Source organism: Balaenoptera physalus (genome assembly GCF_965194825.1).
Source record: "Balaenoptera physalus genome assembly, chromosome: X".
Lineage (NCBI taxonomy): Eukaryota > Metazoa > Chordata > Mammalia > Artiodactyla > Balaenopteridae > Balaenoptera > Balaenoptera physalus.
In genome coordinates this window covers 11,592,116-11,614,680 of record NC_138903.1, presented here as the reverse complement: position 1 = coordinate 11,614,680, position 22,565 = coordinate 11,592,116, and the positions used below count along the sequence as shown (strand labels likewise).

General features: G+C 44.1%; 1 protein-coding gene and 1 pseudogene across 3 annotated transcripts in view; both read right to left on the bottom strand.

The window, feature by feature from the left end:
- LOC309652782 (aldo-keto reductase family 1 member B10 pseudogene) overlaps positions 1-22,565 on the bottom strand; it is a 151,765-nt pseudogene that overhangs the window by 56,997 nt on the left and 72,203 nt on the right. The gene's annotated exons all lie outside the window — the stretch shown is intronic.
- EGFL6 (EGF like domain multiple 6) overlaps positions 1-22,565 on the bottom strand; it is a 62,499-nt gene that overhangs the window by 28,907 nt on the left and 11,027 nt on the right. For both annotated transcript variants that reach the window (XM_082447154.1, XM_082447155.1), the window contains exons 2-4: positions 13,504-13,616; positions 7,048-7,140; positions 2,718-2,837 (exon numbers count right to left, since the gene is read on the bottom strand). In XM_082447154.1, the coding sequence (XP_082303280.1) occupies positions 2,718-2,837; positions 7,048-7,140; positions 13,504-13,616 (326 nt within the window). The remainder of the gene's footprint in view (positions 1-2,717; positions 2,838-7,047; positions 7,141-13,503; positions 13,617-22,565) is intronic.

The following is a 22,565-nucleotide window of genomic DNA, read 5'->3' as shown; positions in this document are numbered from 1 at the left end:
AACACGTGGAATGGTATTACAGGATAAGCTTCATCGTCTGAGTCCCAAATGGAGAGCCAAATGGAATCTGGGCAGGGGTGGTGTCTTGGTGGCCCCGTGGTCTATTTTGTTGGCCAATGCATTGCATTTGACTGTCTTTAGGCTGAGCATGCACCACTCAGTTACCAAAGACGGCATCTCTCTCTCTTCCTGTACAAGCTCTAACCACTCCTTTATGTCACCCGGCTGGTCTCTATTATTGGCTGAAATGCAACCTCTGATGTAGATGATTCATCTGAATAAATAGGGGAAAAGAATGCAAATTCTAGCCATCTCTCCATTCATATCTAGCCTCAGTGAGAGTCACCTGAGTCACAAAACCTTGTCTTTTAGGTGCCTGTATTAAAACATGTAGCAGATAAGACTGATCAGCTACCCAAAAGCCATTCCCATCACTGAGGCTGGAAAACCAGTAACTCGCCTTTTTCCCAGCTTCCCTTGCAGCAACAAGGAGTGGCCATATGACTCAGTTATAGCCAAAGAGATACTAAGATAAGTCTGCTGGAGCTTCTGGAAAGGATGCTGCTGCATGATAAAAGGGACAGGCATAAAAGAGGCATTTGTTCCTTGGCATCACTCCTTTCCCCTTTGTCTTGCCTACCTTTGATGTGTGTGTGTGTGATATCTGGAGCTCGGGCAGCCATATTGTGACTATGAGGCCACAAGCATGAGAATGAAATCAATACCCTGAGGATGGCAGAGGCTGAGTCCTTGCTGACCTGTTCTGGAACTGCTTGCCTCCAGCTTTTTAAAGATAATTTAGTTGGATTTTTCTGTCACTCTTCGCTAAATAGAACTTATCTCACAAAAATGCATATCCTTAGCAGGGTTCCAGTACATATGGATCAAAAATGCCTATAACAGGGGAGCACGGTGAATAGCCTGTCTTTATCCACCTGCATCTATAACATGCCAATCACCCCACTGGATCAAAGAGACTGCAAGGGGCCAGGTGAAATAAAACCAGCATCCCGGAGAGAGATTTAGGGCCACCTGGACACTGTGAGCTATAAACAGGGAGGCACAGGCGACCCTCACATACACAGAAATAGACAAAGAGAGTACAGGGACAGATACTAGGCCACGGTAATGTAACAAACACCGACCGATGGTTATATTTCTAGTTTACTCTTTTTTCTCTTTAGTTGTCTTGTTTCAAAATTAATCTTGAAAATTTACCCATTCTAACTTTCCATTTGGAGAATGGCACTCATTAGGCTTTCTTGGAATGTTTCAGAAACATCCATTAGGACAGATCTTTTGAAAATGTTAAGTGATGACTAGAAACGCCTGGATAGTCATTCCCACGGGGCTGGGGAGTCGGGAGGGTAGGTTCTGGCCAAGTTCTGTTTGGTAGTGCTCACACGGCTGCTGGCTTCATAAGAATTCATTAAGCTACACGTTTGTTTCTTGGGGGTTTCTGTTTAATTTATAATAAGGATTTTTTTTTAAAATAAGACTCTTTGAATGCCTGCTTTACCTGTTAAGCACGCTTGCTAATGGAGAATCTAGGTGACCGGTGGTGTGGGGGCACTTTGCCAGGCGGGAGGGGGCAGCAGAAGGATATGCTGGTAGCGGGGCAGTGAGCTGTGTACAAGCCCAGATTTCACAAGCGAGGGCGAGCCCAGGATAGGCTGGGGAGTCCGAGGGACTCTGCAACCACGGGAAGCTGGCAGACGGCGCAGGTTCCAGGTTTGCTGGGGGCTGCAGGGCAGAGGAGAGAGAGATGGGGAGGGAGGAGGGCACCGCGGGAGGCAGGGAGGATGGGTTTGCTTTTCAGCTGCAACATAAAACCTGAAAAGCCTTCCTTCTCAATAAATGAATGGATATAGACACCCACCCTCCCACAGGGCATGGGTTCTCTTTATCAGAGAAGGGCTTTTCTTTTCAGGAATGTGAATCGGAATGGATTTCCAAGAGGATTCACTAATCTTTGAGCGCGGGGCAAGGGGCGTGAGAAAGATAGTTGGTGGGAAGAATGGATGTCCCAAGATGGAATTGAAATTTATCACCTTCCTAAAACAATATGCTTATTTTTTTCAGTATGCTTATTTTCATGAAGAAACCCAATATGTCCATGCATATAGAGAGATATATAATTTATTTTTCTCCTCAGTTAGTCTTTTTATTTAAAAACTAAGTGGCCAGCAGAGGCAAACCCATAGAGACAGAAAGCAGATTAGTGGTTACCAGGGCCTGGGGGGAAGATGAGTGGAGAGTGATTGCTAATGGGGATGGGGTTTCCTTTTGGGGTGATAAAGATGTTCGGGATGGTGGTGATAGTTTGTACAACATTGTGAGTGTACGAAATGCCACTGAACTGTACACCTCAAAATGCTCACAACGGTGAATTTCACAATGTATGTGTTTCACCACAATTAAAAATAAAATAAGTGCTCAGGCTTCCCTGGCGGTCCAGTGGTTAAGACTCCGCGCTTCCACTCCAGGGGGCGCGGGTTCGATCACTGGTCTCAAATCCACAGGCTGCGTGGTGCGGCAAAAAAATTAAAATTAAAATTAAAATAAAATAAGCGCCCCAAGATGTTTTAGCCTGGGGTGATGTTAGAGTCTTTGGGGTATTTTCCCCCCAGTTAAGCAAGTCAGCTTTTCCCCAAGCATCAAACGGCAAAAGTCAAGCTTCCGGGTTGACTGAGAGCGGGCTGGCTGCTGAAACTTACTGGAGCACGTGGCATCCGGCATGAGCAAGTGGCCGCTGAGGCAGAAGCACTTGTAGCTACCGTGTGTATTCACACATCTGTGTTGGCACGGCCGGGGTTTTAATCCACACTCATTCACGTCTGCAGGGAGCAGTTAGAAAATGGAGAAAGATGAACTGAATGAGGAAGCCTCCAGACGGGGTTGGGAATGGGGTTGGCTTCCCTGGACCCCACCCGCGCGGGTGAGCACAAGGGGCGGTGACTCGCCTTGTCGCCAACCATCAGGGAAGGGCTGGTGAGGAAGTGGAGCAAACTGGATGGTCACACACCGCCGGAGGGACTGTAAATGGGTACAACCGCTTCCGAAAACTGTTTGGCAGCACCTGCTACAGCTAGATAGAGACATACCCGTGACCCAGCAATTCCACTCCTGCGTGTATGCCCAACAGAAACACGGCTATGTGCTCACCAAAACAACATATGCTAAAATGACCACAGTAGCACTATTCTTAATAGCCCCAAACCGGAAAGAATCCAAATCTCTCCCAAAAAAGGATGGATAAACAACTTGTATACTCATGCGATAGAATACTATACAGCAAGACTGAACAAACTATTCAATACGAGTACAAGCAACCGTGGATGAACAGACATGATATCGAGTGGGAGAAGCTGGACACAAATGAGTACATTCAAACCAGGCACACGTGAAACAAACAAAACAAATCCAGGCACAACTGTTCTGTGGCGTAAGAGGTCAACGTATGGTTCCTTGCTGAGGGCTGGGGGCAAGTGATGGAGGGGAGCATGAGGGGTCTTCAGGTAGGCTGTTAAGTTTCTATTTCTTGATCTGAACACCAGTTACGTAGGTGTTCTTGAAAATTTATTGAGTTGTACATTTTTGATAGATGTACAATTTTGTGTGTTTCCTACTTGAATAAAAAGTTAGAAATATATAATTTAGATACTTCTGCCTTTAACGCTGTCCCAGGTGGCCTATGACAGATGCCAACAGCACAACCTCCTCTCAATTATTATTTCGGGCAGCCCCATGAGGGCTAAATGGTCTTGGCTCACACCTTTCCAGAGGGAGCCCTGCCAGGCAGCTATTATTGGTGGTGAGGTCACAGGACAATATTTAATCCCATATAAAGATGCTCAGAGGATGCTGTTAAATAAGAAGGTTGCAAAACTATGTATACAGATCGATGCCAAAATTTCTTAAATAAAAAGCGTAGAAAGACAATGTCTGGGGGAATTCCCTGGCGGTCCAGTGCTTAGGACTCGGTGCTCTCACTGCCAGGGCCTGGGTTCAGTCCCCGGTCGGGGAACTAAGATCCCACAAGCCATGCAGCACAGCCAAAAAAAAAAAGCCTAAGAGGCTGTTCTCTACATGTTTATAATGGTTACCTCCTGGTGGTAAGATTGAGGGAGATTTTCCTCTCCGTGCTTTTCAGTGAATACTTAATGTTTAACAAAACATTAAGAATGAATTAGCTTTTTATAAAATAAAAAGTGATACAGAAGGAAAATAAAACTTGAAAAGCAATCATGGGTCTCGTCTTTGGGAATGTGGTCGTGTGGGTGCCTCATGTCTTAACTCCCTCAAGCAAGAAACAGAAAGGAGAAAAGAACCAAATTCCATGTAAGACCAAAATCCAGTGCGGCAACAGGTGAAGTCCAACCTGGAAAATAAAGAAGTGGCGCTTTCGCCTCTGAAAAGAACCTTATGTGGGGATTTTCCGACGCCTTAGCTGGACATTTGAACCCACTTCTCCACTGCTGATTCCCTCTACGCTACCATCTCCTGCATGGACGCTAACTGCTTCAAAAGCAGAAATTTAAAAATACCGATTGGACATGATGGGAAAGCCAGGGCTATCCCATCACTTGGCCCTAACTCAGAGGGGTCTCTTGGAAGAAGCATTTTGGGGAAAGACATCAGTTGAGGGTTGAGGCCTGCGGCCATCAGTGGATATAGACGGACTTTGACCAGGCTGCCCCGGGGCAGGGAGGCTGTGCAGGGGAGACGGAAGGTCCCAAATCTGAGCCGACTGGACCACTCCCTCAAAGTGAATATTTTGCTGGGACTTGAAAAGCAGCATGAAAAATACCCTCTCTATTCCAACTCTCTTGAGAAGGTATCTTGGTACAGAATCCAAGACATACAGAAAAACACGGTTTTCTGGTGTGAAAGCCCTGGTAAGGGACATAGCTGAAGTATTACTTATGAGAGCGTGACTCTTGACGCGCTTCCCTCAAGCCACGGGACGCGGTTCGAAGAAGCACCTTAGCGGCACTGGCTGCTATGCTGGCGGTGGGACAGAAGAGGCAGAGTCCTCTCTGAGGCTGCAGGGCTGGCAGCACAAAGAAGGGCTATTTCAGGGTCTGCAGCTAACCTCTGGGCCTGGCAGTGAGGGCTGGGGCGACGGAGTGGAGTGGGTGCCTGCCCGTCTCTGGAACCCCATTCTCCCTTCTAGAATCCTGGCAAGGCTCTTTCTTAAGGGCAGCTGAACTGGATTTGCTGCTCTCTGCTCAACTGCATTACAGAACTAGGGACCCTTTCTTAATTAGTGCAGCCTTCTTGGTGCAAGGGTTCCTCAGCCTCGGCACTGTGGACGTTTGGGGACAGATCATTCTTAGTGGTGGGCGTTCCCCTGTGCACTGCAGGAATCTTTAGCAGCATCCCTGGTCCCCACCCACCAGATGCCAGTAGTAACCCCGCCAAATGTCTTCAGACATTGCCCGATGTCCCCTGGGGTAAGGCTTCCAGGTTTATCAAATAAAAATACAGGATGGGGCTTCCCTGGTGGCGCAGTGGTTGAGAATCTGCCTGCCAATGCAGCGGTAAACGGGTTCGAGCCCTGGTCTGGGAGGATCCCACATGCCACGGAGCAACTGGGCCCGTGAGCCACAACTACTGAGCCTGCGTGTCTGGAGCCTGTGCTCCGCAACAAGAGAGGCCGCAATAGTGAGAGGCCCGCGCACAGCGATGAAGAGTGGCCCCCGCTTGCCACAACTAGAGAAAGCCCTCGCACAGAAACGAAGACCCAACACAGCCAAAAATAAATAAATAAAATTTTTTAAAAATACAGGATGCCTGGTTAAATATGAATTTCGGAAAAATGACTCATACTTTTTCCGAAAAAGTACAAATGTACATATGTCCCATATAATATTTGGAACATACATACACTATAAAATTATTTGTTGTTTATGTGAAATTGCAATTGAAACTAAAATTTAAATTTAAATCTAATGGGGGATCTGTATTTTATCTGGCAACTCTTCCAGGGGGACAAAATTGCCTACTGTTCTCGATATTATAACCTCTTTAATATCTTCAGATAAACAGCATATGGCAAAAGTCATAAATTGCCTCTTAAGAGATATCAATTACAGGGACTTGCCCGGTGGCACAGTGAATAAGACTCCGTGCTCCCAATGCAGGGGGCCCGGGTTCGATCCCTGGTCAGGGAACTAGATCCCACATGCATGCCACAACTAAGAGTTCCCATGCCACAACTAAGGAGCCGGCGAGCTGCAACTAAGGAGCCCTGGAGCCGCAACTAAGGAGCCCACCTGCCGCAACTAAGACCCGGTGCAACCAAATAAATAAATAAAACATTTAAAAATAAATAAAATAAATCAATTACAATAAAAAATATGCATGTCATTCAACCCAACAATTCCATTTTTAGACATTTACCCTACAAAAATACTCAAGGGTGCAAGGATATGCATAGGATGATGTCTGATTTAGCGCTGTTTGTAGTGGCGAAAAATTGGGGACGACTTAAATGATAGTGGTTAAAGTATTTACATAAATGATAAAAGCATTTTCTCTACAGACTAGGATACAGCCTTAAAAAGTATGAGACAGCTCTGTGTGCACTGACATGCAAAGATGCCCATGAGAAATATTCATGGCTGTACTATAATAAAAAAAGGACTGCAGAGATGGAGGACAAACTCTTAACTACGGGTAGAGGATGCACTGGGAGCAGACATGCTCACTTTTTAATTAATATCCTTGTGCAATGTTGGATTTTTTTAGTAAAAGATATGCATTACTTCAGTAGCTTAAAAACACAATAAACATGATTGGTTCAGAGGGAAAAAAAAGCCTTTTACCTGGTATCTTAACAAAAGCATCAGAACGACTTTGACATATTTCTAGAACATACTGATTGAAAAATCTCGTTCTGAAACCACTTTCATTTGAAGATTCGAGTTAGAAACTACAGAATTCTGAGCACCTTACTGTGTTCCAAACCCCGCTGCACTGCCCGATCTGCTTCTGAAAGCTCTGGGGTAGGTCTGTATTACCACCCTGGTCTGTAGTACTGACCTTGACTGCAGGTTTTCCCGGTGTATCCTGGAATGCATCTACATTTGTTCGGTCCCACACACTCACCAAACTTGCATCCAGGTTCACACGTGGCTGTGGAAAGAAAAGGTGTTTGGACCATAAAACAACAGGAATAGTTAGCCCAGTGAAATGCACAGATGTCAAACTCGGGTGCCTTCTGTATGGCAGAGAAATCCACGGCGACATACAGAGGACGATCTGCTTCTTCTCTAGTCTGTTTTCACCTTTAAGATACTGGAAAGCGTTTTGTTTGTGAACTAGATCACTGGCCCCCATCCCCCCACCCCCTTCCACCCCATGAGTACAGGCTGATCATGACTGCTTAGCAGTACCACACCTCCAGTTGTAATAAGGAAAAACAAATCTGACTCCGTATTAGATCTGTTTCTTTTACTTTAACCTTTGCTTTTGCTTCGAGTTAAGATTGTTGCCTATAGGGACTTCCCTGGTGGTCCAGTGGTTAAGAATCCACCTTTCAATGCAGGGGACACCGGTTCGATCCCTGGTCGGGGAACTAAGATCCCACATGCTGCAGGGCAACTAAGCGCGTGTGCCACAACTACTGAGCCCGCGCGCTCTGGAGCCCATGCGCCACAACTAGAGAGAAGCCCGCGCCACAACGAAAGATCCTACGTGCTGCACCGAAGATCCCGCATGCCGCACCGAAGACCCGACGCAGCCAAATAAAAAATGAATTAAAAAAAAAAAGAATGTTGCCTATAGCCTGAAATATACAAAATAGCCCATTCTCAAGGCTCTGACCTTAAAGGGTATAACACTTTTCCATTCCTATGGAGATGAAATGTTGCAGAGCGAAGAATAACATTTGTCTTGGAGATTTACAGGAACATCGTGACCTGACCTCCGTGGACAGCTGCAAGAACAAAGGATTCCAGCACCAGGAAGTTTGCCACATCCGACCACGCGCCTCCCTCAGATGGCCTTTAAAACGCTTTGCTGAAACCCTTCAGGGAGGTGGGGGCTTTGGGGGGCATGAGACCCTCCTTCTCCTTGCATGGCTCTGCAATAAACCCTTCTCTGCTCCAACCTCTGACGTTTTCGTTTGTTTGGCCTCACTGTGGGTCGGGCACACAAATGTGCATTCGGGAACAGAGTGGCACTCAAAGAAAAAGAAAGCCTCCCAGGCCACAGTCAGCCATTTCTGCATGTAAACACATAAGATTTAATGAAGGGAATATGATTTGTGAGCTGGAAGAGACTCCATCTTGGAGCAAGGACCAAGGTCCCTCTCCTCCTTTCTACTGTTTGCTTCTTTCTTCTCTCCCATATTGTCTCTCCTATTTTTCTTTTGAACGATCAAAATCTTTTTAATGCTGTGTGTTATCAGTCAAAATGAACAACCCACAGAGAGATGTTATCTCCAGCCCCAAGGATGGGAACCACAAGCGTGATCGTGATGGTGATGGTGATGGTGATGGTGACGGTGATGGTAGTGGTGATGGTGGTAGTGATGGTGATGGAAGCATGACAAAGACAGGATTTGTTTTTCTCTTTTATGCACTTCTATATCCAGACACCTGACACAAATTAGGCACTCAGTAAATATTTGTTGGATGAGTGAAGTGGCGGGAGAAACAACAAGGATGGGATGGGGAACAGCTTGGGTTGGGGGCAAGAAAACACAGTCAGAGATGGTGGAAAGTTTGAGTCCAGCTCATAGGGAAGGGATAGGGAGAAAAAAGCTACATATACGAAGAAAGGAAAATGCGAAAACCCAAAGACAAGAAGAGGAGAGAGAGAAAAAATAATGAATGAGAGAGAAAGGAGGCATGTAGGGAATCACGGACCCTCATATTTTCTAGATCTAGTAGGAGCTCCAGAAACAGCCAGCATATGAAAGGATGACTCAGCAATTGCCCAGAAATGCTTGCTTAGTTCTCTGCCCATTGATTCCCTGGCTCATAGTAGGCCCACCCCTAAGCAAGCTTGTTCCTAAGGACCCCAGCATCTTCCCCTCTGACCCCAGCCCTACTTTTTGCTGTCACCATTCATCTCCCAGCTACCTGGACTCAAAATCTCAGCTGTCTGTATTTTTTCTTGTCCCCAACCCAATCAGTTACAGCATCCTATCTTTCTATCCCTGTTTCTACCACCAATTCATTCAAAGAACAAATATTTATCTAGCTAATGGGAACCACTTTGCCCACAGATATCTGGGAGATTACACCGCACGCCTCTCTCTCTTCCCCACTTTCCCCACGTCAGCCTGTGACCAGTGGATGCAGGGGTCGAACAGCCTAGCCCCTGGTTTCTGGGCAGGACAAATTCTGTGGTACAATTAACACTCCAGAGCTCCCTGTGGGATCAGGCTGAAGCCAGACTTCTCTCGAAGCCACATCCTTTGCCTCGCTTCTTCCCCTGCTCCCTCACTGCCTTACAGTTTTCTCCTGAGAGCGCCTCTCAATAGAATATCTGTACAAGAATCGCCTGCAGGGCTTCCCTGGTGGCGCAGTGGTTAAGAATCCGCCTGCCAGTGCAGGGGACACGGGTTCGATCTCTGGTCCGGGAAGATCCCACATGCCGCAGAGCAACTAAGCCCGTGCGCCGCAACTACTGAGCCTATGCTCTAGAGCCCGTGAGCCACAACTACTGAGCCCGCGTGCCACAACTACTGAAGCCCGCGCGCCTAGAGCCCGTGCTCCACAACAAGAGAGGCCACCACAACAAGAAGCCCGTGCACCGCAACGAAGAGTAGCCCCCGCTCGCCGCAACTAGAGAAAGCCCGCGCACAGCAACGAAGACGGAAGGAAGGAAGGGAGGGAGGGAGGGAGGGAGGGAGGAAGGAAGGAAGGAAGGAAGGAAGGAAGGAAGGAAGGAAAGAAACTGCCAAAAAGTTAAAAAAAAAAAAATCGTCTTCACACGCTCTGCTCCTAGGAAATCTAATGTCAGACATGACATTAAATTGATATTCCAAAAGCATAGCTCTGATCATGTCACGCTTTGCACAGCAGTCATCAAATAAACTTTGTTGGGTCCTGAATACAGGACAGGTATCGTAACCATGATCTGGCCTCCATCTTCTTTTGCAGCCTTAGCTTACTCTGTTCCCCAGACCCAGGCAGCACTGTGGTCAAACTAGACTGCCTGCTATTCTCTAGACCTGCCCTGCACTTTCTGCCCCTTCCTCTCTATGGTGACCCCACACTGGGGGGCCCCTCCCCGAGCCTCCAGTGGTTAATATCCTCCCAATCCTTCAAGGACTACCTTGTATGGCCTCTCCTTCCAGAAGCTTTCACAGATTTCTCCAGCCACATGTGAACTTCTGCTCAACGCTGAAAACTCCACAGAACTTTGGCGGGCTTCTCCCATGAAATTGATGTCTTCATCTTATTAAATAATTAGGTATATATTTTGCTTCAATCCTTGACTTCCATCTACTACCTGATTCTAAGTGCCTTCAGAACAGGGACTTCAATATTCATCTTTGTTTCTCCTGCTGTATTTAATAGTGCTGTGAACACGTTAGATACTTAAATAGTTCTGAATGATAAATAAAGTAATAAGTGTAGAACTTTTAACAGGGAAACATTTCATGGCTTGGAATAGATCATAAGTGAGAGAAAGTAGGGGAAAAAATGCTTCCCAGCAAAATTCTTCTACTTTTGGAGACAAACGAGATGGAATTTGATTTCCAGGATCTATTTTCTTATGCTTATGTTCTTGGAGATGCAGCTTTACGTCTAGATGTTAGAAAAATAAATCTTTTATTTTTTTAAGCCCTGAAGACCTCTGATTGCTCCCTGGAAATTTATTTTCAGTGTTGTCCAGACAGGAAAGCCCAGGATAAATGCCAAACAGAAGACAGGAGAAGTGGTGAATAATAATACCCTTGCTGCTATAAGGTCAACACTCCAGAAAGATGTTTTCAATTTACAGTAACTTTGGATCTGTGATTTGACCAGCCAATTCACAGCACAGGGAAATTCCGTTTACGTCTAAAATGGCCTGAGATTTAAGTGTCCTTTAGATAAAGAACACTCTCTCGTTTAATTTTCTCGCAAGCTCCTCTATCTGCAGCTTTTCACTAGGGATCTGTTCACGGACAACTCTTTATCCCATATCTCGCTAAGTGACCAACATGTGAAGGTTAATAATACTGAGTGGAGCGGACCCTGCCCTGGGAGCAGATTTAAGCAGGGCAGAGGCCAAGATCTAGAAAGCCCTGGCACCGAGGCAGGGCCTCTGAAGGAATGAAGGGCGATTAGACAATGGAGATGACGGCCTGGGCTGACTACGACCTCACAGGCTAGGGTGTGGCCCTGCCTGTGCGGGCAGGTTGACATGCGTTCCCATCTCATTACCACGCAGGCCACACTGGCTGAGAAATCAGAGCCCTGGCAATCAGGGACTAACCATCCTGTTATTCGGTGCTTCAAGGAGCATATGACTTTACCATCAAGAAGGACCATGCCAACTGGATATAATACAATACAGATTTTAGATATAAAAATCATTGCAATTGACTATGTGAACATTAGACTGGGGCAGAGGGAGGGCTGACCAGCTCTTCAGCTTGCCGAACGTGCAGAGGGAGCATTCTGCTGGAAACCCCTTTAGCATCTTGCTTTCAATTCTTTCATGCCTATGGTATTATACTGTCCACAAAAGCACTGAGAGTGTGACTGCCTGTGTGTACCGTGGCCAAACTGCTCTGATCTAGTTACAGAATAGCCCTTCCAGAAAGCCAAAGCTCCCCCTCATTTATTCACCAGAGACACGCAAGTTTTATGGCAGTAAAAGGTTCGTGCGACTGTAAGAGAGATTCCAAATCGGGCATCCCACGTGGTTTTTGACCCTTTCCACCTGACTGACTTCAAAGAAAAATGTGTCATGTTGTGCCTAGAAAAAGAATAAAGCAACATTGAATTCCCCCATCACCTGCTGCTTTGAGGGACAGAAGTCTGCAACGAGAGTTCTAGGTCCTTTCTGGATCAAGGGGAACTTATGAGGCATTTTCTACGTGTGTCGGGGAATGAGCTCAGCCTTTGATGCATACACTCCTTACCTCTAAAGTAGGTATTCAGCTCTCCATGCTGCAGAGGAGGAAATGCAGCCTGAGGGAGCTTACCTACCTCACCCAAGGTCACCCACATCATTCGGGTTCTCAAGACAGCGCCCTTGATCATGACACAATACATCCAATCAGTGTGAGGACCACCCTTTTCAACCGACAAGATCCCAGGGGAATGTTCTAACTTTCCTTCTCTAGGCAAACAGTGATGAGCTTCAAACATTTTTTCTAGTATCTTCATACTCTTGTCAGATCCTCATAAGGAAACTGTGACAGTGGGAGGTTTTACATAACATCAAGCGTGTGAGAGCGAGATCCATGTCCTCCAACGTTTCATGGATTTCAGACATGATCAAGTTCTGCCCTCACCGATGGTCTATCCAGATATTTTTGAACCAGCTAAAGAGGAGGAGGTTGGGGCAGGGAAAGAGCAGCAAAAAGAAGGTAGCATTGTTATTCTAAAAAATAGCTAACGTTTTTGTGCTTTACAGTTTATAATCCAATATGATCCACACCAGTGCCTGAAGCGTATGGGACATGCAGTGGTGTGTTCATCCCATTTAACAGATAAAGGATCCAGGTTCAGGCCTATGCCACCTACTAGGTACACAGGGACCCTGAGACCAGATTCCTGTGCTGAAGGAATGCACCCCTGGTCAGACAGTCAGCTAGGAGGAATGCAGATTTGATTCTTCTACACTGCGAGTGTCGATTACTATAGAAAGTTATATAAAAAACAATGCGACACAAAACTCTGTGCTCAGCCCTAGCCTTCCCAGCTCTCTTGAAATTATCAAAGGCCTCTCTCGGAGTTCCTAACACGTGGACTGAGAAACAACGTCCAAGGCAAATTATGGTACCTTAGTTTGAAATCTACACAAGAGAACCGTGCATATTTTGCGTGTATGCATGCATCCCTTGAAACCATCCAGAAACTGGCACAAAAGACTTAAAAAATATGAGTAACCAAACTGTAAAGTAAATGGCTAACTTTCTTGTTTGTGGTGATTCATGATTAAAACGTGAATTTCATAAGAAACCAGTTGGAAAACTTATAATTAGAAGGAGGGATTTACTGACCTATTTATGCCCAACTCAGTTTCTCTAGATTAAAACAAAAATAGTAACAAACAACCCAGCCCCGTACTCACTAAGATAGCAGCAGAAATCATTGATGAGACGGGGCTCCTGAAACAAATCATGTCGAGGGTGATGGCGTCAGCCACATTTTGAATGGGAAGAGATCTCACAGGAACCGGACCTTGGGTGTTGGCAGTTACCATGTCCCTCCCTCTAGGGAAGCCACTGGCAATCTGGTGACAGCTGATGGTGTCAGAGATGAAAACCGAAGGACGCAGGCCTACTACCTGAGCACAGGGCGGTCTGAGTTTTTACAGAATTACCTTCACAGACTCCCTTGCTGCTCCTTCTCCAGCCATAGCAGCAAGCCAGTTTGGTTCCATAGCGACAGACCCCGGGCTGGAGTGACGACGCCGAAAGCCCGCGACCCCTTGGACTGCGGAGAAAGAGGCACGTGTTAGTACTGAGAAAACGGGAAGGGCCACAGAGACCCGGCCCTGCTACTGTAGGTACAGGAGACGTGACGATTACCTGCTCAGTTTCCATAAACCTGCTACAAGCGCGAGAGCAGATTTTGAAAACCTGGATTCTGGGGTGCCAGCCTCTGCTACCGCCTCTTGCCAGCCTTCCCCAGTAATTAGCGTCATCCATTTCCTTCTTCCCCAGGGTTCGAAGAATTGGGTTACATAATCTATAAAACTAGGACACACAAAAGCGGCCACAAACGTCTGTTTCTGAACCTTGTAGAGGGCCAATTTTCAAATCTGCGCTGTACAGACACAGCGGCTACCCAGGTCTGTTTCCACCTCAGGGCCAAGTGTCCTGACGTGACTCCCTGGCCCCATGGCTCTGTCCCAGACAAGAGCACTGCACTTTTACCCCACTGGCCACCTGGGGACCACTGAACAAACTGGACTCTCGATACGCTATAGACGGTTAAAGCTGGGAAGGCTCCAGAGATCTTTCATCGAAGCCCTCTCATGTCACAGATGAGGAAACTCCAGTCCACCGGAGCAGAGTCACAGCCCCAGCAGAACCATGTCAGGGATTCCAGCCCAAGGCGCCTTCTCATTCCTGGAAACACAATTCACTCAACTCTTCAACCATAGAGCAGGGGTTGGCAAACGTTTTCCATAATGGGTCGGATGGTAAACAGTTTTAGGCTTTCTGGGCCATAGGGTCTTTATCCAAATGCAAAAGCAGCCACAGGCAACAGCAAATAGATGGGTATGGCTGTGTTCAATAAAACTTTACTTATGGACACTGACATTTGAATTTCATATACTTTTCACGTGTCGTGTCATGCAATAAAATTATTTTGGTTTACCTTTAACCATTTAAAAAGGTAGAAACCATTCTTAGCTCAAGGGTCACATAGAAACAGAGGGCCACCCAGCCTTGGCCTGAGGGCTGCAGTTTGCCAACCTTGATCTAGAGGCCAGAGAGAGTGGGCCCCGCCCTGAAGCACCATGGCTGAAGCTCCCTGCGTGTTCACCCATTATTCACTGGTCTGGGATTGGGCGGGGTTGCTAACAGATTCTGGAAGAAAAGACTTAAGTTGTATATTTTGTGGATGGCTGGGGTTGTTTCCTCATGCATATTAAATACACTGTAAAACATATGCCTATTAAATACCTGGGCACATTAACAGACAAGGAATGCGCATTTCACCATGTGCTTTCTGCTGCACGACTGAATTCTATGCAAGTTAATAATACCTTAGTCAAGGTCAGGAAGTTAAGCAACCCTGCAGCTTTCCCCTGTGGTCTGCTTCTCCCACCAACTTGGTTATTCAGGGAAGAGCTGCAAACATATGGTCTGGGACGTTTCATTAACTGAGGACACCAAATGCAAGGACGATTTTACTGCTGACTTTTTCTTGAAGGGGACTTTTTTTTCACCCTCTAAAGGAATTCATTTGGGAGATTTATAAGTCAACCACTCGATCATTCAGAACAGGGTTTTTCAACCTCTACATGACTGATATTTGGGGCCAGATGAATCTTCGTTGTTGGAGGCTGTGCTGTGCATTGGAGGACATTCAGCAGCAACCCTGGCCTCTATCTGTAGAGCCAGTAGCAGCCAGCCCTGCAATTGTGTCAGCCAAAAACGTCTCTGGACATTGTCAAATGTCCCCTGGGCTGGGGGGCAAAACTGTACCTTGTTAAGTACCACTACATTCAAATGAAACATTTATTGAGCACTTGCTATATTCCAAGCACTGTCTTAGGCACATAGAGTGATTAAAAAGACCCGACCTTTGCTCTCTTAAGTTCATAGTCTATTGTAAACACATGTATTAGAGTATAGGGCAGCATGGTAAGTATCATTACATTGCTCTCAGAAAGAGTTTTGACTGAGAAATAATACAGCCATCTGTCATAATCTAATCTGGATATTGCTAACAATTCTGCAAGGGATACCATAATCTTGACCCAGTCTGCACGTAACTGACAATTCCCAAACAAGAAACTGTGGACAAATGAACATCAAGTGCGTTGAGTGAATAAGTGCTAGTTCAAACACACTGATGTACTTAAGAATCTTTTTTTAGCATTTAAAAAATTGAGTTAGAATTCACGTAACATAAAAGGCACCATTTCCAGTGGTTTTTAATATATTCATTGTGTTATGCAACCATCACCACCATCCAATTCCAGAACATTTCCATCACTCCAAAAAGAAACCCCATACCTAACAGCAGTTAGTTCCCAATTCTCCCCTCCCTCCATCCCCTGGCAACCACAAATCTACTTTTTGTCTCTGGATTTGCCTATTCTGGACATTTCATATAAATGTAATCATATACTATATGGTCTTTTTGTGTCTGGCTTTTTTCATTTAGCATGTTTTCAAGGTTCATTCATCTTGTGGCACATAAGAGTACTTTGTTCCTTTCTATTGCTGGATAATATTCTATGGTATGAATAGAACACATTTGTTTATCCATTCATCAGCTGATGGACATTTGGGATGTTTCTACATTTTGGCTACTATGAATAATGCTGCTATGAACAACTGTGTACTAGTTCCTGTATGAACATATGTTTTCATTTCTCTTGGGTATATACCTAGGAGTGAAATTGCTGGGTCATAGGGTAACTCTATGTTTAACTTTTTGAGGAACTGCCACACTGTTTTCCAAGATGGCTGCATCATTTTACATTCCCACCCGCGATGTATGAGGGTTCCAATTTCTCCACATTCTCACCACCACTTGTTATTGCCCATTTTTTAATTACAGCCATTCTAGTGGTTGAGAAGTAGTATCTCATTGTGGTTTGATTTGCATTTCCTTGATGGCCAATGATGTTAAGCATCTTTTATGTGTTTATTGGCCTTTTGTGTATCGTCTTTGGAGAAAGGTCTATTCAGGTCCTTTGCCCATTTTCCAATTGGGTTATTTGTCTTGATGTCCTTAAGATTTGAACACAAAGATCGAAACTAGTCAGTAGAATGAGCTATCCCCATATCCTGGTGAATAGGTAATGTAACTTTATCTCACCCTGTGAACAAAATCTTCCACCTAGATCCTCAGAGAGTCAGTTTCTTGACCATACATGCTTGTAATAAACCTTGACAAAGTGCCCACATCTCTTTCCTCTTCCTTTAACAACATGGAGCTGATGTTTGGGGAGCAGAGTGGAGGGAGAAACTAACTTTGCCTGGAAAAGAGGAGGAAGATGTCACAGGGGAGGCGACATTTCAGGTGGATTTAAAAGAAAACATGATAAACAGGAAGGCTATATGGGGGGAAATTCTGCCTATGGGAATTTAATTCCATATTTTTATAAGGAACGTGGGATTCATTTAATTAGATTTCAATCTAACAACAAAACCACAGAGATCACTTGCCAACTTCTTTTTTTTTAACTTTTATTTTATATTGGAGTACAGTTGATTTACAATGTTGTGTTACTTTCAGGTGTACAGCAAAGTGATTCAGTTATAAATATACATATATCCATTCTTTTTCAGATTCTTTTCCCAGTTAGGTTATTACAGAGTATTCAGTAGAGTTCCCTGTGCTGTACAGTAGGTCCTTGTTGGTTATCTATTTTAAATATAGTAGTGTGTATATGTTAATCCCAAACTCCTAATTTATTCCTCCCCACTACCTTTCCCCTTTTCCCACTTTTCCTCTTCTTGACTGCACGTTTGCAAGCAATAAGCTCCCCAGCTCCAATAGGAAGGGCCTTACCTATTTCCTGATGCCAAAAAACCCAGCTTCATCCTCAACAGGAGACACCAAGAACATGAGGAGTCGGGGGCCTATAAGCTGGAGCATAGACAGTGGGATGTGTTTGGAGCAGGGGAGTGGGAAGGGAAGCAGAGAAAACAGTGGGAGGGAGAAGGAGCAGGAGATAAACAAGGGCCAGAAAGGAAAGGCCTGCATCCACGTGAAACATTTTGTCCATCATGAAGGCGCCGGAGGGTTATACAACGATTTCAAGCAGTTGGATATATCGAGGATTTTGCAGAATACAAAGCAGCCTCCATAGAGCTGGGGTGGACTCAATAAGAGCCAACAAGATTATTGAAAAATTACACCAAAAGCAAAGGCAACAAAAGTAAACAAGTGGAACTATACCAAACTAAAAAGCTCTGCACAGCAAAGGAACAAAATGAAAAGGCAACCTACCGAATGGAAGAAAATATTTGCAAATCATGTATCTGATAAGGGGCTAATATCCAAAATATAAAAGGAACTCAAACAACTCATTAGCAAAAAACCAAACAATCTGATTTAAAAATGGGTAGAAAATCTGAAGAGACATTTTTTCAAAGGAAGACGTATAGATGGCCAGCAAGCACATGAAAAGATGCTCAACATCAACTAATACTCAGGGAAATGCAAACCAAAACCACAATGAGATAACACCTTACACCTGCCAAAATGGCTACCATTCAAAAGACAACAAATAACAATGGTTGGCGAGGATGTGGAGGAAAGGGAACCCTTGTGCACTGTTGGTGGGAATGTAAATTGGTACAACCACTATGGAAAACAGTATGAAGGGTCCTCAAACATTTTTTTTTAAAAAACTACCATACAATCTAGCAGTTCCACTTCTGGGTATTTATCCAAAGAAAATGAAACACTAACTCAAAAAGATATATGCACCCCTATGTTCACTGCAGCATTATTTACAATAGCCAAGATATGGAAACAACCTAAGTGTCCATCAATGAATGACAGATAAAGTGGTATGTGTACACAATGGAATATTATTCAGCCATAAAAAAGAATGAAATCTTGCCATTTTCAACAACATGGATGGACCTTGAGGGCATTATGCTACATGAAAGACAAATATTGTATGACCTCACTTATATGTGGAAAATAAAAAATAAACAACAAAAAAACCACCCCAAGCTCAAAGATACAGAGAGGAGATTGGTGATTGCTGGCAGGGGCCACAAAACAGGTGAAGGCGGTCAAAAGGTACAAACTTCCAGTTACACACTAAATTAAGTCCTAGGGATGTAACGTACAGCATGATGACTATAGTTAATAATACTGTACTGCATATTTGAAAGTTGCTAAGACAGTAAATCTTAAAAGTTCTCATCACAAGAAAAAAATTCTGTAACTACATATGGTGACAGATGTTAACTAGACTTACTGTAGTGATCATTTTGCAGTGTATACAAATATCGAATCACTGTGCTGTACATCTGAAACTAACATAATGTTTTATGTCAATTATACCTCAAAAAAATTACTGAAACTGTTAGATGTGAAATTACAAAGAACCAAATTGAAATTTGTTGAAATGTGATTTTTTAAAAAGCTTACTTAGAAACTTTGGTGAAAAAGCCCAGGGTCCCCTGTACAGGTGGCCAAACCCACTTCATATGCATTTGTCAAAGTCAATTACTTTTTTTTTTTTTTTTTTAAATATTTATTTATTTATTTATTTATTTATTTATTTATTTATTTATGGCTGTGTTGGGTCTTCGTTTCTGTGCGAGGGCTTTCTCTAGTTGCGGCAAGTGGGGACCACTCTTCATCGTGGTGTGCGGGCCTCTCACTATCGCGGCCTCTCTTGTTGTGGAGCACAGGCTCCAGACGCGCAGGCTCAGTAGTTGTGGCTCACGGGCCCAGTTGCTCCGCGGCATGTGGGATCTTCCCAGACCAGGGCTCGAACCCGTGTCCCCTGCATTGGCAGGCAGATTCTCAGCCACTGCGCCACCAGGGAAGCCCAAAGTCAATTACTTTTGACTGTGGAGAATACTGCCTGGGGTTAACTAACAGGAGAAAGTTACCAGAAGGTGAAATTCATACACTGTTTGTACATTACCACAACTCCCCAGAGAAATCCTCTTTCTCGAGTTTTACTGCTTTCACATGCTTGCCTTTAGGTGAAAAGGTGAAACTGAGAAATTTGAGGTGTACTGATTTCTCCCAAGCCATCATTTTTGACACTGTACAAAGTATCACTTGTAAAGTTCTCCAAAATGTTAATGACTAACACTTGAGCCATCAAAAACTTGTTAATAAAGTCAGATTTCTCATCCACTGTAAGGAAATTCCTTCCCCAGTCACAAATGCATTTTAATATTACAGCTCTGTTGGAAGATATCAGAAATCTGTCATGAAATCTAGCCTTATTCTCATTTGTTTAAGAAATGGAAACAACAGTTAAGACTCATCTCATGATTGAGAACGATAACATGGATTCTGATATTCAGGCAACTACACAAATCAGAAAACACCAGTTCGGCCTCCAGCTGCTCTGTGGATGCAGTGACATGTTCTGTGCATATTTCCTAAAGGAGAGCAAGCAGCTTGAAAGAACACTGCAGGAAAAACCGTCAGAGAACCATGTGAGTCCATAAATGAGCAACATGCCTTTTAATTAATGGGTGTGCCATCCATGTATTCACCCAGTTTTGAGAGATAGCTTCAAAGGGACAGGCACAAATGGGATTTTACTGGTTTAATCATCAAATTCTACATCTGGTCAGGAAAATGGGAAAACAGTTTAAAAGAGGGAAATCACTAGTGGATAGAATGGCTACTAATTACTTGCTGATTTGTGGATGCTGGAGGAAATTGATTTATTACACCAAGAATCCAGTTCTGCATTCTATGCTTGTTTTTTTTTTAATTTACATATGCAGCTATTTAAAATTATGGATAAAAAGAAGATTAATTATTAAAAATGTTTCTAAGTTGAAATGATATTATTGAGGGGAATAAAGAATCCAGCACAGGCAAGTACGATATTGACAATAACAGTAGGACACACTATCTTATAAAATCTTTTAAAAAAAACTGCTAAAAAAGTTTTAACTTTTTGTTTCTGCATAGCTCTCAAATGACATTGGAAGTTAATGTTAGCAGGTAATTCAGATCACTTTCCCAGCATCGTCTCCTTCTACCTGCCTTTTGCCCTAATTCCATGCCCAATCACTAACTTTCCCGTCACTAATTCAACTTCTCCTTTACTTTAATATCTAGTTGTGAGCATTCTGGATAAAGGACACAAACCGTTAGGTTAAACTACATGAAACTACCATTTTATAAGTTAAAAATGGCCAAATATCTGTAATACCACATGTTGCAATTTAACAATCACGGAAGAGAAGGTTAAGTGCTCCTTAAATCCACTCCTGTGTCTCCTGGGCACAAAGCTACACTATACTTCCCAGCCATCCTGTCAGTTAGGTGGGGTCACATGACTGGTTTTGGCCAATGAAATGTGGGTAGACCATCTCCAAGCCTGCGCACAAAGCCCCCCATGGGATCCCTGACTCCTTTTCCATCAGCCCACTGAATAAAGACGACTCTGCACCCCTGGCAAGATATGGCTCCTCAAGATGGATGGTGCCTTGTCCCATGTGCAAGCACGTAGCAGATTCTCTCAAACGTGCATTGGACTTGGAGGCAGGCAAAGAAATAAACTTCTACTGTGTTCAGCCACTATGATTTTGAGATAAGTTAGCCCACCCTGATCAAGAGAGTAATATTCCAAGGCCATTTCTTTTCCTAAAGTCTAGTACACATGATTTTTTCCTCATGTGTGAATCCATTCAAACAAACAAAAACTTATAAAGCTATCGATATGAATTGCATTTGCTTCCATATTTAGTGAAGCACGTGTTTTTTTTTAATGTACAGAATTGGAGCAGTGCATTCTGGGATATCAAGGTTGCATGGTTAAGGCATAGTATCAATCACCTGAATTTAAGAGATGTCTGAGTAGAATGAGCTTATATGCATTGGGCTGGATCGAACCAACTCCACGGAACCTGATAAACCTGCGGTAATCAATAAAAGGAGTTTATAAACCTGGAAAGAGAACTCTTGGTCTTGGACTGAAATGATCCCACCAACATTCTCTGCCACCGTGGGAGGTATGGCTGGGCTAGACAGCTGCTTGCCCACGCGTGCTTGCTCTCTCTCTCTCTGATCTCTCTTCCTAAACAACATTGGACATATTGAAGGCTCAGGGCACCCAGTACTGAGGCAGGGAAGTGGCAGTTTAGGTGAGCAAGTCTCTGTGGGGAGGAGGCCCTGAGCCATGGGAGTCTGATCTAAATGCTGAATTGCCCAGAGTTCCTTTAACACATTATACAGCTTGCTGTCTACGTTGATCAAATTAATCACAAATCGCTGTCTCCACAGCTGAAGTTAATTTAAAAACATTCCAGGGATTGTGTAAGCAGTATAGTATTTCTTCATGGGATTCCTTATTTTCTGCAAAAATATACTGTGCCAGAATTCTTAGTATGCTTGCTATGGTCAGGTTCCAAGAAACTTTCTGATATTCTCCAAGACAAATTGGGAAGTTAAAACTTTCTTGCTGATGTTTAAATACATTTAAATATTGCCAAATGAAATAAAAAATTTTCTAAATACGGACAACAAGGGCCAGCCATAAGTGATTTGTTTTTGTTTTCTCTTGTTTTCATCATGACTCCCAGTGTGGCAAGTCCATAGTACCCAACCAGTTCAGATTAATTCTGGGTTCCCATCCACCGTCGAGATACAGAGTCCAAGTCCAGCAGCCCCAGGGATGCCCCAAGGCATCTCGCTTTCCTGGATGTGCAGGGATTTGAGAGCCCAGTCAAATGCCCAAGCTATCAAGTGTGTACCAGTGTGTGTTGATGCATCTTCAAATTTCCCATGCCATGAGTAGGCAAAACTTGGAACTTTCCAGTGTTTCCCCTATTTCTCTCACTTATCTTCCAAGCTCAGAGTTAGGTAGAAATTGGGAATGGGGCGTGTCTTAGCTTTGGCTCCCCCAGAAGCAGACCATGAGACAAGGATTTGAGTGCAGTGGTTTATTTATGAGGTGAAGAGAATGTCCATGAGGGATTGGGGAAATGAGACGAGGAAGGGAAGGTTGTCAATAAAGCAAGGGTTATCCAGACA